Genomic DNA, 12,455 nt, shown 5'->3' on the forward strand with positions numbered 1-12,455 from the left:
GTCATTTTGGTGATCCAGATCATTCTTGGAAATTAGACTCATTAATCATCTGTTGAGTTCTTACCTGGTTAAACAAAATACACTTGACTTTGGTGTTATGTTTAAGTTTTGGTGAAGCTAAATACACCTTGTAGAATGCGTGTTCTGTTTGCAATGCCCGGTAGTTTTGCCAGATTGTCAAGCAGCCCCGTGAGTGTCCGTCCCACACTCTCAGGGGACGTGAACCCCAAAAGGTCAATCTATGATGGCAGAGAAGCAGCAGCACCCCGTGAATTCCAGAGCGTTCTTGAAATGTGCTCACTGCCCCAGCCTTTTAGCCATTCTCACACAATGCAGAGCATGCCACATTTTCAGCACACGTGTTCCATAAACATACCCAAGATTACTAATTATTGCGTTGGCTTTGGTGTATTTTTCATTTAAAGAAATATATTGTTATTTGGAATGACGACTGCATTTATCTGCTGCAGATCATTACCTGGCCACTAGACCGCGTGTGATTCCACGTGCGGGAGGAATAGCTCCTAAAGCTCAGCCACACGAGACACGGATTCACAGACGTATTTGCCATTCCACCATCTCCCTTACTGCCATTTAGAAGTCGTGGGGAGCTTTGTCGCTTCACAAGTCTCTACGCGACCCACCAACCCTCACCTCCCTGGATCACCGCCACCACGCCCAGAGACGATCGCTCAAGTCGCGTGTTTTGTCCGATTCGTGGTGGTCTTTCTTTCTTCTATGGTTGCTGCCTTGCACCCTTTCCACGGTTGCCTTATACGGTCCGATTCGTGAATATCGCTTCCACTCGACCAATTTAAATGTGTCAATTTTAGATGTAATTACATCTCAAATTTTCACTCAACACCACCCACATTTTAATTAAGTAATTACACTATGTAACACGATTTTTGATCCTTTTTGTTATTTTCTAAATACTTATGCCTCAAAAGAATAGAAAATGGCTATTATTCCCCACAAACGTTGCTTTTGTGACCAGGACTTTGTGAAGTAATGACACAAATGCACACCGCGTTTTTCCATTGAAAATAGGTTAATTTCAAAATAGCACTGTCCTGGTCACAAAAGCAAAGTTTGTGCAGACTAATAGCCATTTTCTGCATAAACAATTAGAAAATAACACTTAGTAGTGAGGAATAAAAACATAAATTTGTCATTATTAATGGAGTGGATTATTAACTTTGCTTTTGTGTCCTGGTCACAAAAGCAAAGTTTGTGGGGAATAATCGCCATGTTCTGTACTGTTGAGGCATGAACAATTGAAAAATAACACTCATGACCCATGAACAAAACCATTTTATCTTGTTCCAGTGTTATGACTCGAAGCTTCCAACTCTCCCCGTAGCTCCCTCGACCAGCCCACCTAATTTCACGTCTCCAGACTGACCGCCTCTCACGCTTAGACTGCTTTTTGTGTTTACTGCAGCTTGTTGTCCTTCCCCCGCACCTCCGATTAGCGTGGTTGACTACGTACGATGCGAAAGAAGTTCCTACAGTGCTGTACAGACATCTCACGCCCTCTGCTGCCCTGTGTCACGCACCAACCGTTCACGCTGGCAGTACTTACCGTAATTCTCCTGGTTACTACTCCTGCAGCAGTCCACCGACTCGCAGACACGAACATGTACACATTGCTGATACACTCCCTGACGTACGAGATAAGTGTAACAAGACTGGCACTGTGTAATTAAGGCACTTTATTACTTCGCGTCTTGCCAAAAGAAAAGCACTCGGGACGGAGTGATGAAGTGGCGACGAGATACATTGGTGGAGGGTGGGGCTCTTTGTGGGGGACGATGGGACTCATGGACCTAGGGTCGATACCCCAGAGAGAGACAGCCCCAGCCACTGATGGACCTTAACACACACAACTCTGTCTAAAGCAAGCAAAATCATAACACTGATAATGACATTGAATGAAATAATGCTCAGCAGTATACTGACTGAACTAGGAGCACATGGATCGTGGAACAAATGCAGAGGAGATCAAGTCATCACATACATGGAATGATCAAGGCCTATGGTCAAGACTTTTGATGGGATGGCAGCCAAAGGAGATAATTCGCCCAAGAGGATGACCACTGCAGAGATGACATCAATTCACATTCAGGATGGACATGGATGATGTACTCTATATTTGTGTCTGTATGTTCATATGTATGTGTGCATACATGAGTGTAAAAATACATATAAAAAACAGGAATCAGCACTCTGTGTACGTCGCGCTCGGCATGTTTACCACAGCGTATGCATGCAGCTCGTAGCAAACTGCGAATTCGGCAGCATGAGGTTGGTGAACACGCAGAGGCACTGCAATTTGGGAACCCGTGCAGGAACAATGGCAGACAACCAAGCCAAATCATACTTCGGCACCCAGCACACCACATCCAGCATGACTCTCGCTATGGGCTGCATTGGGTACCAGTCACGTGCCAACTACTGGAGTCTGCCAGTGACCCAGGAACATATTAATTGGGAGTTTAAGCCCTGCTATTGACGATGACAAATAGCTCTCCTATGTATTTTTGGGTTGTACTACATGTTGTTCGGCATGTCTGACGTTTCGCAGCACATGCCGAGACCTTCCTCAGAAACAGAACTAAAGCTCTGAAGCTCCCAGAACGTGAAGTGAAACGGACATTGTGCCGACCAAGACGCGGTACGACCCCAAGACGCACCGGAGAGCCATACCGCACAAGCGCCGAGACCTTTGCAATAGGTGACAAACATTACGACTATGCAGATGGCAAACTCTGGGTGACAGGGTGGTGGCGCAGTGGTAACACTTATTCCTCACAGCAAGAAGGGCCTGGGTTTGATTTCCAACTCAGACACCTCCTTTCTGTGTGGACTCTGTATCTTCTCCTGTTCTGCATTGGTTTCCTCTGGGTTCTCAAGTTTTCTCCCATGGCTTCAAAAACACACAATGTAACAGGTAATACCCAAACATCCAAATGATAAAAAAAAACTTCCTTTCAAATTACTCTATTAGGATTACACGTACCAACATTGCCACCTATGCACAAAACTCGGCAGGACCCTCCTGAAAAAGTCTTCAAATTCAGCAAGGCTTTCCTGGGTAAACAAGCATAGCGATTATAATAACAAAAATAATAATGCGTGCCCGGATTCCATGGCTCCGCCCGCCGGCAGGCCGCTATGCCAGGCCTCTAGGCCAGGCCGCTAAGCCACTAAACCAGGCCACTATGCCAAGCCGCTATGCCAGGCCGCTACGCCACTAAATCAGGCCACTATGCCAGGCCGCTAGGCCAGGTTGCTTGCGAGCAGCACCGGGTAGGAGCTGCCGATGCGGTTGCCCTGGCGATGGCACTCGAGGCGCACACTGTACTCGTCGAGGCGCATGGCGTAGCTGGAGGAGCGCTCGCGCGACAGCAGGAAGCACACCGTGTAGACCGCCATCTCAAACTCTGGCGACACGCCGATGAACGAGCTGCCCATGGGCTTTACCACCCCCTTCCAGCTGAACTGCAGCGTCAACAGGTGGTCCTGGTCATCCGGCTGTGGAGGGGTGGGGAAGGAAGGGGGAGGGAGTGGGGTGCAGGAAGGTTAATGGGTTACCTTGATACCTCTCCTGCACAATAAACTCTGATGGCTCAGCTTCATGGCCCACCTTGATATCTCACGTCGCATGGCTTTGACCAGGTGTTGTTAAATGTTGTGCCTCACCTGCATGTAATATCTGCACAGCTCACCTTCATGCCTCCTGACCTGCGAAGAACCTTAGCCATAACCCTATTCCTCTGTGGTTGCACAAGTGCTCTGTGTAAGGGGCCTCCTGCATCACAGACCCCCATGTGTGGAACACCCTTGATGTTGTAGGGGATCCCGTGTGCGTAGGGGACCCCCTGTACATAGGGGACCCCCCTCTGCGTACCCGGCTGCTGCGTTGGGCCTTGTATCCTTTGTAGTCCACGTGGCCGTGTTTCTCCTGCAGGTAGAACTGCACCCAGTTGTGGAAGCCCAGGATGTTGGCACCACGCCGTGTCTCCCCCACGAACACGTGCTCGAAGCCCGACGAGTCCCCGCTAGACGTACATACACACGCACCGGCGCGCACATGAGCACACACGCGAGCTTGTGCATACGCACCGGCACAACGGCAAAAATCCCGAAGTATAGCTTTAGTAAACTTTTGGGGCAAGGTTAGTGAGTAGCACCTATGAAGGCCAGCACGGCACACAAAGGGATGGGTGGGTGGCCAACACCATGCCATTTAGGCCTGAGTCGATCTAGGGAAGGCCCAGGAGCAGTTCAAATATTTGCAACTGTTATTGGTCTCAATCAGGACTTTAACTCAGTTCGCCGGTTTAATAGTGCAGCGCGCTAACCAAGCATGTACACATGCGAGCAGACATACAAACTTTTGGGGAAAGTGCCATTAGCGGGCACCTATCAAGGCCAGTCATTGTCTCACTAACCATTGAAGTGAGCCATGGCTGAGAACTTAAGGTCGCTGGGTTCATGGCACAGTGTGCTAACCAGTGTGCCACCGATCCCTCAACCCCATTTGCATCAGTCAGAAATAATGGATTCTGAAGCACGCGACACCATGCACGCGTCCCGAGCTTAAATGTCGATTTCAACCCGGGATTAATTTCAGCCGGTTCTGTCTGGGTCGGCAATCTGGAATATATTTCTGCACCCGACACACCTCACCCACTATACCTCTCGTTATGTCCGTGGCTACTGTTAGTCCTGTGGATACCGAGCGAGGGATGAAGGCGTGATGGTAGGCGGGGAGACGAGTACCGGTAGTTGTCGCGAGAGTAGAGCTGGAACCAGATGGAGTAGAGCTGCCGCTTGAAGCCCTCGGGGCTACGGTCAGCGAGACCCCTCTCCGCCAGGAACTTGTGCGCAATCTGACGGGACGCAGGGACACAGTTACATGGGGATACACAGACATTAGGGCATGGGAACAGGTGAACACAAGGACATGGGGACAAGGGGACATAGGAAAACATGAGCATGGGGACACAGGGAGAGAGGGACAGAGGAACATGAAGGCCTGGAGACAAGAGGAGATTGGACCATGGGGACACAGAGATATTGGGTCACGAGGACGCAGTGACATGGGGACAGATGGACACGGGGAAACCGGAGCACGTGGGTGCACGTGTACATGGCTGTGTGTGACCGCGCCTGCATGACGCTGGTCTGCGTCACTGCATCCAGGAAGTGCCGGTTCTCAGCCTCCTCCTCCGCCGTCACCGTCTCCGCGATGCCCGTGGACGACTCGTAGTTGTCCAGCAGTGACAGGAACACTGCCACACACAACCACCACAACCACAATCACCGCAATAATCATCGCGACCACAACCACACACTGCCAAATGCAAGCAATGTCTAGGAGGCAGCATAAAATGGGGGGTGGGAGAGGGTGGGAGGGAGGAGGAGAGGGGAGGAGGAGGAATAATTAGGGGGAGGAGTTAGGATCAGATGGAGTAGTGGGTTGTGGATAGAGGCCAACCAAAACTTAATTTCTGGTTTCGGCCGAAACCGAAACCAGGCCGAAAGTTACAAATTTACTTTCAGCCAAAACCAAAAGTAAACCGAAAGTTAACTTTTTGGCTTCGGCCAAAACAGAAACTATGCCGAAAGAGGCCATTTGCCAACTTTTGGCGCCAAAACCGAATTTGGGGTCGGCCTCTATACTCGCACGCACGCACACCCAAGCTCCCTCATGCTGTGTGGAACCCATGTGGAGGAGGTGGGGTAAGATGGGGTGGTGGGAGGGTTGAATTGGATCATTGGAGGGGTGGGTGGGTTGGTGTGTGTGTGGCTGGTGGGTGGATGAGTGAGTGTGCGCGCGCGTATGCACACTGTTGGCATCAGCACACTGCTATAATCTGCTCAGTGTGCTGTGCATGCGCGCGTCTGTGTGCGTGTGTGGTGCATGCCTCGAGCTGCCTGTGAGAGCCCAGCCTCTGAGCTGCTCAAACAAAAATGCTCCTGGTGGACTGCTGCTACTGCTGCATGTGCTGGTTATGCGAGTGCTGGCTACGCGAGTGCTGCTTGCTGCTCGATAGTTTGGTGTATTTGGGGGGGAAGTTATTTTTTTCTTATTTTTCTCCGTCGTCTGTCTTATCCCCCCCCCCCACCACCACCACACCCCTCTCACCCCCATCCTTGCTTGAGTGTGCGTGTGTGCGCTGCTTGCGATCTTTGGAGAGAGTGAGGAGCGTCTGCCATCAACCACCACCACCACCGCCGCTGCTGCTGCCCGGAGTCGCGCGCGCGCACGTGTAGTTTAGAGGCCGACCGAAACTGAATTTCTGGTTTCGGCCGAAAACAAAACCAGACCGAAAGTAAGAAATTTACTTTCGGCCAAAACCGAAAGTAAACCGAAAGTAAACCGAAAGTAAACCGAAACTAAACTGAAAGTAAAACATTTACTTTCGGCCGAAACAGAAACTATGCCGAAAGAGGCCATTTGCCAACTTTCGGCCTCTAGTTGTGGATCAGGAAGAATTGTAAATCAAATTAGAGGATGGGGACCAGGGACAGGAGGACCAGGGGTAGGAGGGGGGATCAGGGAGACCCACCTCTGAACGTCTCGATGCCGTGCAAGCGTCCCTCGTCCACGAATTTGAAAAGCGGCCTTACAGCGCAGTCCGTGGCAGAGTTACTCCCCGTGGGCACGTAGCCTGCGCGTCCCTACCGCACAACCACAACAAAACCACAGTGTAACCACACGGCCACGGTACAACCACAGTACGACAGAGCAGCCACTAAACACAACAACAACTCAGCTACCACACCCAACCACGCCACCGTGGGGTCCCCGCTGCACCTGGAGGTCGATGGCGTAGTCTCTCCCTGGCTTGAGGCGGTTCACATCCGCGTCCCACAGCGCACTCATCACCTGCTGCAGCTCGCGCTCGCTCGCTCCAGTGCTGCGGGGACACGTGGTTACACAGACACACGTGTGAACACGTGGTTACACAGACACACGTGTGAACACGTGGTTACACAGACACACGTGTGAACACGTGGTTACACAGACACACGTGTGAACACGTGGTTACACAGACACACGTGTGAACACGTGGTTACACAGACACACGTGTGAACACGTGGTTACACAGACACACGTGTGAACACGTGGTTACACGAACACACTTGCGAATACGTGGTTACACGAACACGTATGGGCACGGGAATACACAGGTACAGCAACAATGGCCGCCATTCGCCACTAAGTGGTGGTGACATCACCACGGTGCTTGTGCCAGGTCAGGTGCACTACGATGTCATGTGAAGTGTCGAAGGCTCGCTGACAAGAGGTCACAGGACAGGACCAGGTGCCATGGATTTACCGATTGAGATGAGATGCACCAACTATGCCCCCTAATCTGCCAACTTTCTGCATTTTAGCCGCCCAGAGCTCCGCTCATTTTTCTGAGCGTCGCTCCTCCACCCTCCGTTGTTGCTGGAGGGCGCCTGCCTCTGAATGCCCAGTAGCGTCCTTCATGCACCTCTTCCACAGAGGCCGATCTTGACACCGCTGGTACCAGTCTTTGGCAAGTCCACTCAGCTCCATATCCTCCTGTACCGCATCAATCTATATCTTCTCCAGCCCATGCCGTGCCCCTTTAGCTCCCTCTATCCAGCCAAACAGAAGTTGCTTGGGCATGCGGTGGCTGGGCATGCGGGCTACATGACCCAGGCACAAACAGAGATGTAGGCACACACAGCACCTCCTGTTACACGAGAAGATCTGGCTCATGTAGCTGGAGGCCATTGTTCAGTCAGCGCCGCCGCCGTGTACCTGTACATTCACCTGCCCTATACTTTACGTAGAGCCACTGATAATGACACACGAGCCCTACAGTGTCACCGCATACACGAACAGCACCGAGATAGAGATAGCAGCAGACACAACGAAAGCGGCGCTGTGGCAATTACACACCTGGCTGTCGTAAAACACTCGGGGCAACGTAGAAGCAGGGCAATGGAGGAGACAACAGCGGAGACAAAGAGGCACGTCCTTTGCACACAATCGTAACACAGAGATGGGACACGTAAGAATGGATACTTTTCTCTTATGAAACAAATGTCATGAATTGCACACATATTGTAATTGCACATATCTCAAACCTCGGCCATTACAAAACTCTGAGCCCAACCCCGACTCTAACCCTAACGATGCTAGGCCATTGGTTTATAACCAATGAAACGAATACCTGCAGCCATGGCTTTATTTCAGCCGGGATTGTCTGGATCGGCAACTGGAAAATAGTTCCGTGGCCGGCACACCAGATCCAGTAGGCCACTGGCTATGGCTGTGGCTACTACTCGTCATGCGTCACCTACTCCACTCTACCGGCGACAAAATAATTAATCTGCAGCAGCCATGATCAATTCACTGTTGGATGAAGGTCTCCCCAAGCCATCACAATTCACCCAGCCCCTACACACACGCTGATTTACATTGCTCCATCTCTTTATAGGTGGGTGTCCTCTCGGACGCATTCATATTTCCCCACGTTTCTGCGGCCCTGAGAATATTGTGAAAAATTAATCGGGTCGTGGTGGTTCATCGACCATACTTCACCACGTAGGTCAGTGCGGGTGGGTGTAGGTGGGGAGCACGGGCGTGGGAGCGTAGAGTGAGGTGGTGACTGGCGAGGAATCCTGACGGGACAAGAATAATCCACGCTCTTTGTCTTGCTGGTTAAGCCACTCTCCCTCCGCTCCGTCTCGTTTGTATTGTGCACCACCCCACCCGTTCGTTGGGACATGCACTGTCTTCTCTGGCCCAGAATTCATTTTAATTGATGAATCGTTACACGCCTCATGGGGGGGGAGGTGAGGGGGGGCAGGTAGCGACCCACCAAGGGGCTTTGAAATGTGGGTCCCAGTGTCGCCCTGCCGGCCCCTCCCTCACCTGCCAGGCGGATGCAACTGGACCTCACCTGGTCTCAGTATGTGCCAAGAGATTAGGACACTGTGTGCCGAGCACGGCTGTGTGTAGAGTACAGTAATCATCATTTGGCGTCATGGAGAAGGGTTGAGTCATCCACCCAGGGAAGCCTCCCCGAGCCTCACAAGGCTCACAGTCAGGAGGGTCCTGCTACGACTAAACACTGGGGGATGTTTGGGCCTGTAAGATTAGGATTTTTAGCTAATTATTTTAAATTATGCGTGTTTTCTTTCCTTCGTGTGGGAGGAAGCCGGAGCGGCCAGAGATTACGAGCAGATAACAACGCTCTGCGCAGAGGGGTTCTCCCACCCACATGGCTCTACTTACATCGTCCTGCCCACCCTTAGGTCTTGGGAGTTTCACAAATCTAGGCGTGATCCACCAACGCTGACCTACAAAGCGCTGCATGCATCACAAGAGTTCCGTCACCAACCAATTTTTATTTGTGAGCCAGTTCCATTACTTTAAGTAAATATAAATGTTCTCCAGAATCGCTCCAACTCAGCACGCCGCGGCATTTACAGCGGCCGAAAGTCTAACTCAGCTCCCCGCGGTTGTAATGGGGCTGGGAGTATAAATAATTCACTAATTACAAAAGCCGAAAGAGGACAAAACGGAACGCACAGGGCCGAAAACACGAGCCACGTGGTGCTGGAGGCGCTGCCAAGAGATTAAACTTGGCGATGAGTCCTTGTGAGTCTGTGTGAGTTGGTGAGTGAGCGTTTGTGTGAGTTGGTGAGTGAGTTGGTGAGTGAGTGTGAGTTGGTGAGTGAGTCTGTGTGAGTTGGTGAGTGAGCGTTTGTGCGAGTTAGTGAGTGTGTGTGAGTTGGTGAGTGAGTGTGTGATTGTCTGTGTGAGTGTGTGAGTTGGTGAGTGAGTTGGTGAGTGAGTTGGTGAGTGAGTTGGTGAGTGAGTTGGTGAGTGAGAGTCTGTGTGAGTGTGTGAGTTGGTGAGTGTCTGTGCGTGTGAGTTGGTGTCTGTGTGAGTTGGTGAGTGAGTGTGTGAGTTGGTGAGTGAGTGTGTGAGTTGGTGAGTGTGTGAGTGGGTGAGTAAGTGTGTGAGTTGGTGAGTGTCTGTGTGAGTGTGTGTGTTGGTGAGTGAGAGTCTGTGTGAGTGTGTGTGTTGGTGAGTGAGAGTCTGTGTGAGTGTGTGAGTTGGTGAGTGTCTGTGTGAGTGTGTGTGTTGGTGAGTGAGTCTGTGTGAGTGTGTGAGTTGGTGAGTGTCTGTGTGAGTGTGTGTGTTGGTGAGTGAGAGTCTGTGTGAGTGTGTGAGTTGGTGAGTGTCTGTGTGAGTGTGTGTGTTGGTGAGTGAGAGTCTGTGTGAGTGTGTGAGTTGGTGAGTGTCTGTGCGTGTGAGTTGGTGAGTGTCTGTGTGAGTGTGTGAGTCTGTGCGAGGTTCTATGTGATTTGTGAGAGTGTGTCTGTGATAAAAAATAATTTTGATGGGAAAATGGTGAGGTGTGTGTTTATATGTACGGTAGTGTTCATAGTATTGGGTCCTGTGTCTATGTTTGTTATGTGTGCGTGTTTTTTACCTTTGTGTGTGTGTATTGTGTACGCGTGTCTTTTGTGTGTACACGTGTACTGTGCAATGTGCAGGTGTGTGTTGTGTGTACACGTGTACTGTGCAGGTGTGTGTTGTGTGTACACTGTACTGAGCACGTGCTGCATTGGCAGGAAGCGGCAGTGGTGTGTGTGGGGGTGGGGGTAGCCATCAGCTGTGCCCCCAGTTAGTATCGATGACGACCCCCCACAAACCGAACCACCTCCCCATGCGCCTTGGTCACTGTACACGCACACTGTACACAGCACGATGGGAGCCAGCCAGCCCCCCGTCCAGCAGCAGATTGAGACTGGACGACGTCTCACTCGGTCTCTAGCCCTGCCTGCCTGCTGCACTCCACGCTGCCACCACGGCCACGTTACCGAGGGTGGTCACTCGGCTCTCGTCATCTCACGAGGTGACAGGGTAACTAATGTTGCTTACAGAGGGCCCCAGTGGGGGTTCATTGGGCCCCAGGTTAACGGGACACGGTCCCACCCCCCTCTAGCCCCCCAGTATCCATCAGTCCCTCTCCATCCTCACTCATCCGCGACTCCCCTCTCCATCCATTAATACCCGCCTACCTCTCTTACCCTTATCTCCTCCAGCTCCCATTCATCCCTCTCGCCCCGCATCACCCAGCCCCACATCACCCAGCCCTGTATCACCCAGCCCTGTATCACCCAGCCCTGCATCACCCAGCCCCGCATCACCCAGCCCCGAATCACCCAGCCCCGCATCACCCAGCCCCGCATCACCCAGCCCTCGGGCCCCCCACTCTCGCGTCACGTCGCCCTCCACTAGGAATGTGCCCCCCCACACCCCCCTCCCCCCCATACCCCCCTCCCCCCCATACCCCCCCCCCCCCCCCATACTCCCCTCCATACCCCCCCCCCATACCCCCCTTCCCCCCATACCCCCCCGCACCCCCCTCCCCCCTGTTACGCAACGCCGCTGTCTCCTCTTCAGCCCGGATTCCGAAATGCGCAGTGACCGGAGCGAGCGGAGGGAGCGCGGGGGGATGAGAGGAGAGGGGAGAGCGAAGTGGAGGGGTGGGGGGCATTGAGCCCCCCTGCCCCCCTCACTCGCTCTGGGCTCACCTCGCCATGTCGCGATGGGGCTTCGTGCGTGCAGGGCGCGCTGCGACTCGAGTTCGATGAGGAGGAGGAGGTGGAGGAGGAGGAGGAGGAGCGCGTGGAGTAGAAGAGGCGACCGCTTCTGCTTTTAGTGGCGAAACGCAACAACCCCCCCTCCCCCCTCTCCCCCTCCCCCCTCTCCCTCTCCCCCTCCCCCCGGGTGGGGGCGTGGCCCGCACAGCGGCGCGCGCCGTTACACGGTGGGGGGGGGGCGTGTGGCCAGCACCACGCCCGGCCGCCTTTGTCTCCCCGGTGCTGATCCGCTTGTTCCCTGCCTATGGCTGCTCATGTCGACGTTGAGCAACGACCGCAGTTTCGCATTCAGGTGGCCAAGCGAGATCACAGCAGCAGCAGCAGCAGCGTGTCCCGGTGACGTGTCCTCTGTCGTCGTGCATGGGGCATCGCCTCGTTGTGCCGTTCGGTCTGTTCGGGATGGCCACAGTCGCACCACGACCACTGCGGAGTTTCTAAATCCCCGTTTGTGTGTCGGGCATCTGCATCTGCCATGGTTTGTGCCGATGCGGTTTAGGGTGGACGATCATCTTCGTGGAAGATCAACCCCAGGGATTTTGTTTTGGCTCTTTCGGTGCTGATGATTACAGACGTTACACAAAGACACACACAAAGGCAAAGGTGTCCCGTGTGGCCTCGCACACACTGCTGGGCGCACCGTGCGTTGGCGTGGCCAGAACGATGCCTGGCGGCCACCTTTGTCTGCCCAATGCTGATGTTTACACACCGCATCACCTACTGTACTCATGTTAAGGCTGAGTCGACCTCGGGGAGGCCCAGGACCATTTCAGATATTCATCGCC

At 52.8% G+C, this 12,455-nt stretch overlaps 1 protein-coding gene across 2 annotated transcripts; it reads right to left on the reverse strand.

Moving 5' to 3' along the window:
* Window positions 1-1,700: 1,700 nt before the first annotated feature.
* LOC133350452 (poly(U)-specific endoribonuclease-B-like) lies at window positions 1,701-11,758 on the reverse strand. 2 transcript variants are annotated; one of them, XM_061564803.1, is made up of 8 exons: window positions 11,605-11,744; window positions 7,949-8,026; window positions 6,830-6,932; window positions 6,582-6,693; window positions 5,179-5,300; window positions 4,789-4,898; window positions 3,914-4,064; window positions 1,701-3,537 (listed from the first exon to the last, which is right to left on the reverse strand). In XM_061564803.1, the coding sequence occupies exons 1-8, from the start codon at window positions 11,610-11,612 to the stop codon at window positions 3,283-3,285; spliced, it is 939 nt and encodes a 312-aa protein (XP_061420787.1). In that variant the 5' UTR covers window positions 11,613-11,744; the 3' UTR covers window positions 1,701-3,282. The 2 variants fall into 2 exon arrangements, with proteins under 2 accessions (XP_061420787.1, XP_061420788.1); XM_061564804.1 differs by lacking the exon at window positions 7,949-8,026 and having other exon boundaries at window positions 11,605-11,758.
* Between the last annotated feature and the right edge of the window lie 697 nt (window positions 11,759-12,455).

This window comes from Lethenteron reissneri, chromosome 33 (genome assembly GCF_015708825.2).
Source record: "Lethenteron reissneri isolate LAM-NWPU_2019-01 chromosome 33, ASM1570882v1, whole genome shotgun sequence".
Lineage (NCBI taxonomy): Eukaryota > Metazoa > Chordata > Hyperoartia > Petromyzontiformes > Petromyzontidae > Lethenteron > Lethenteron reissneri.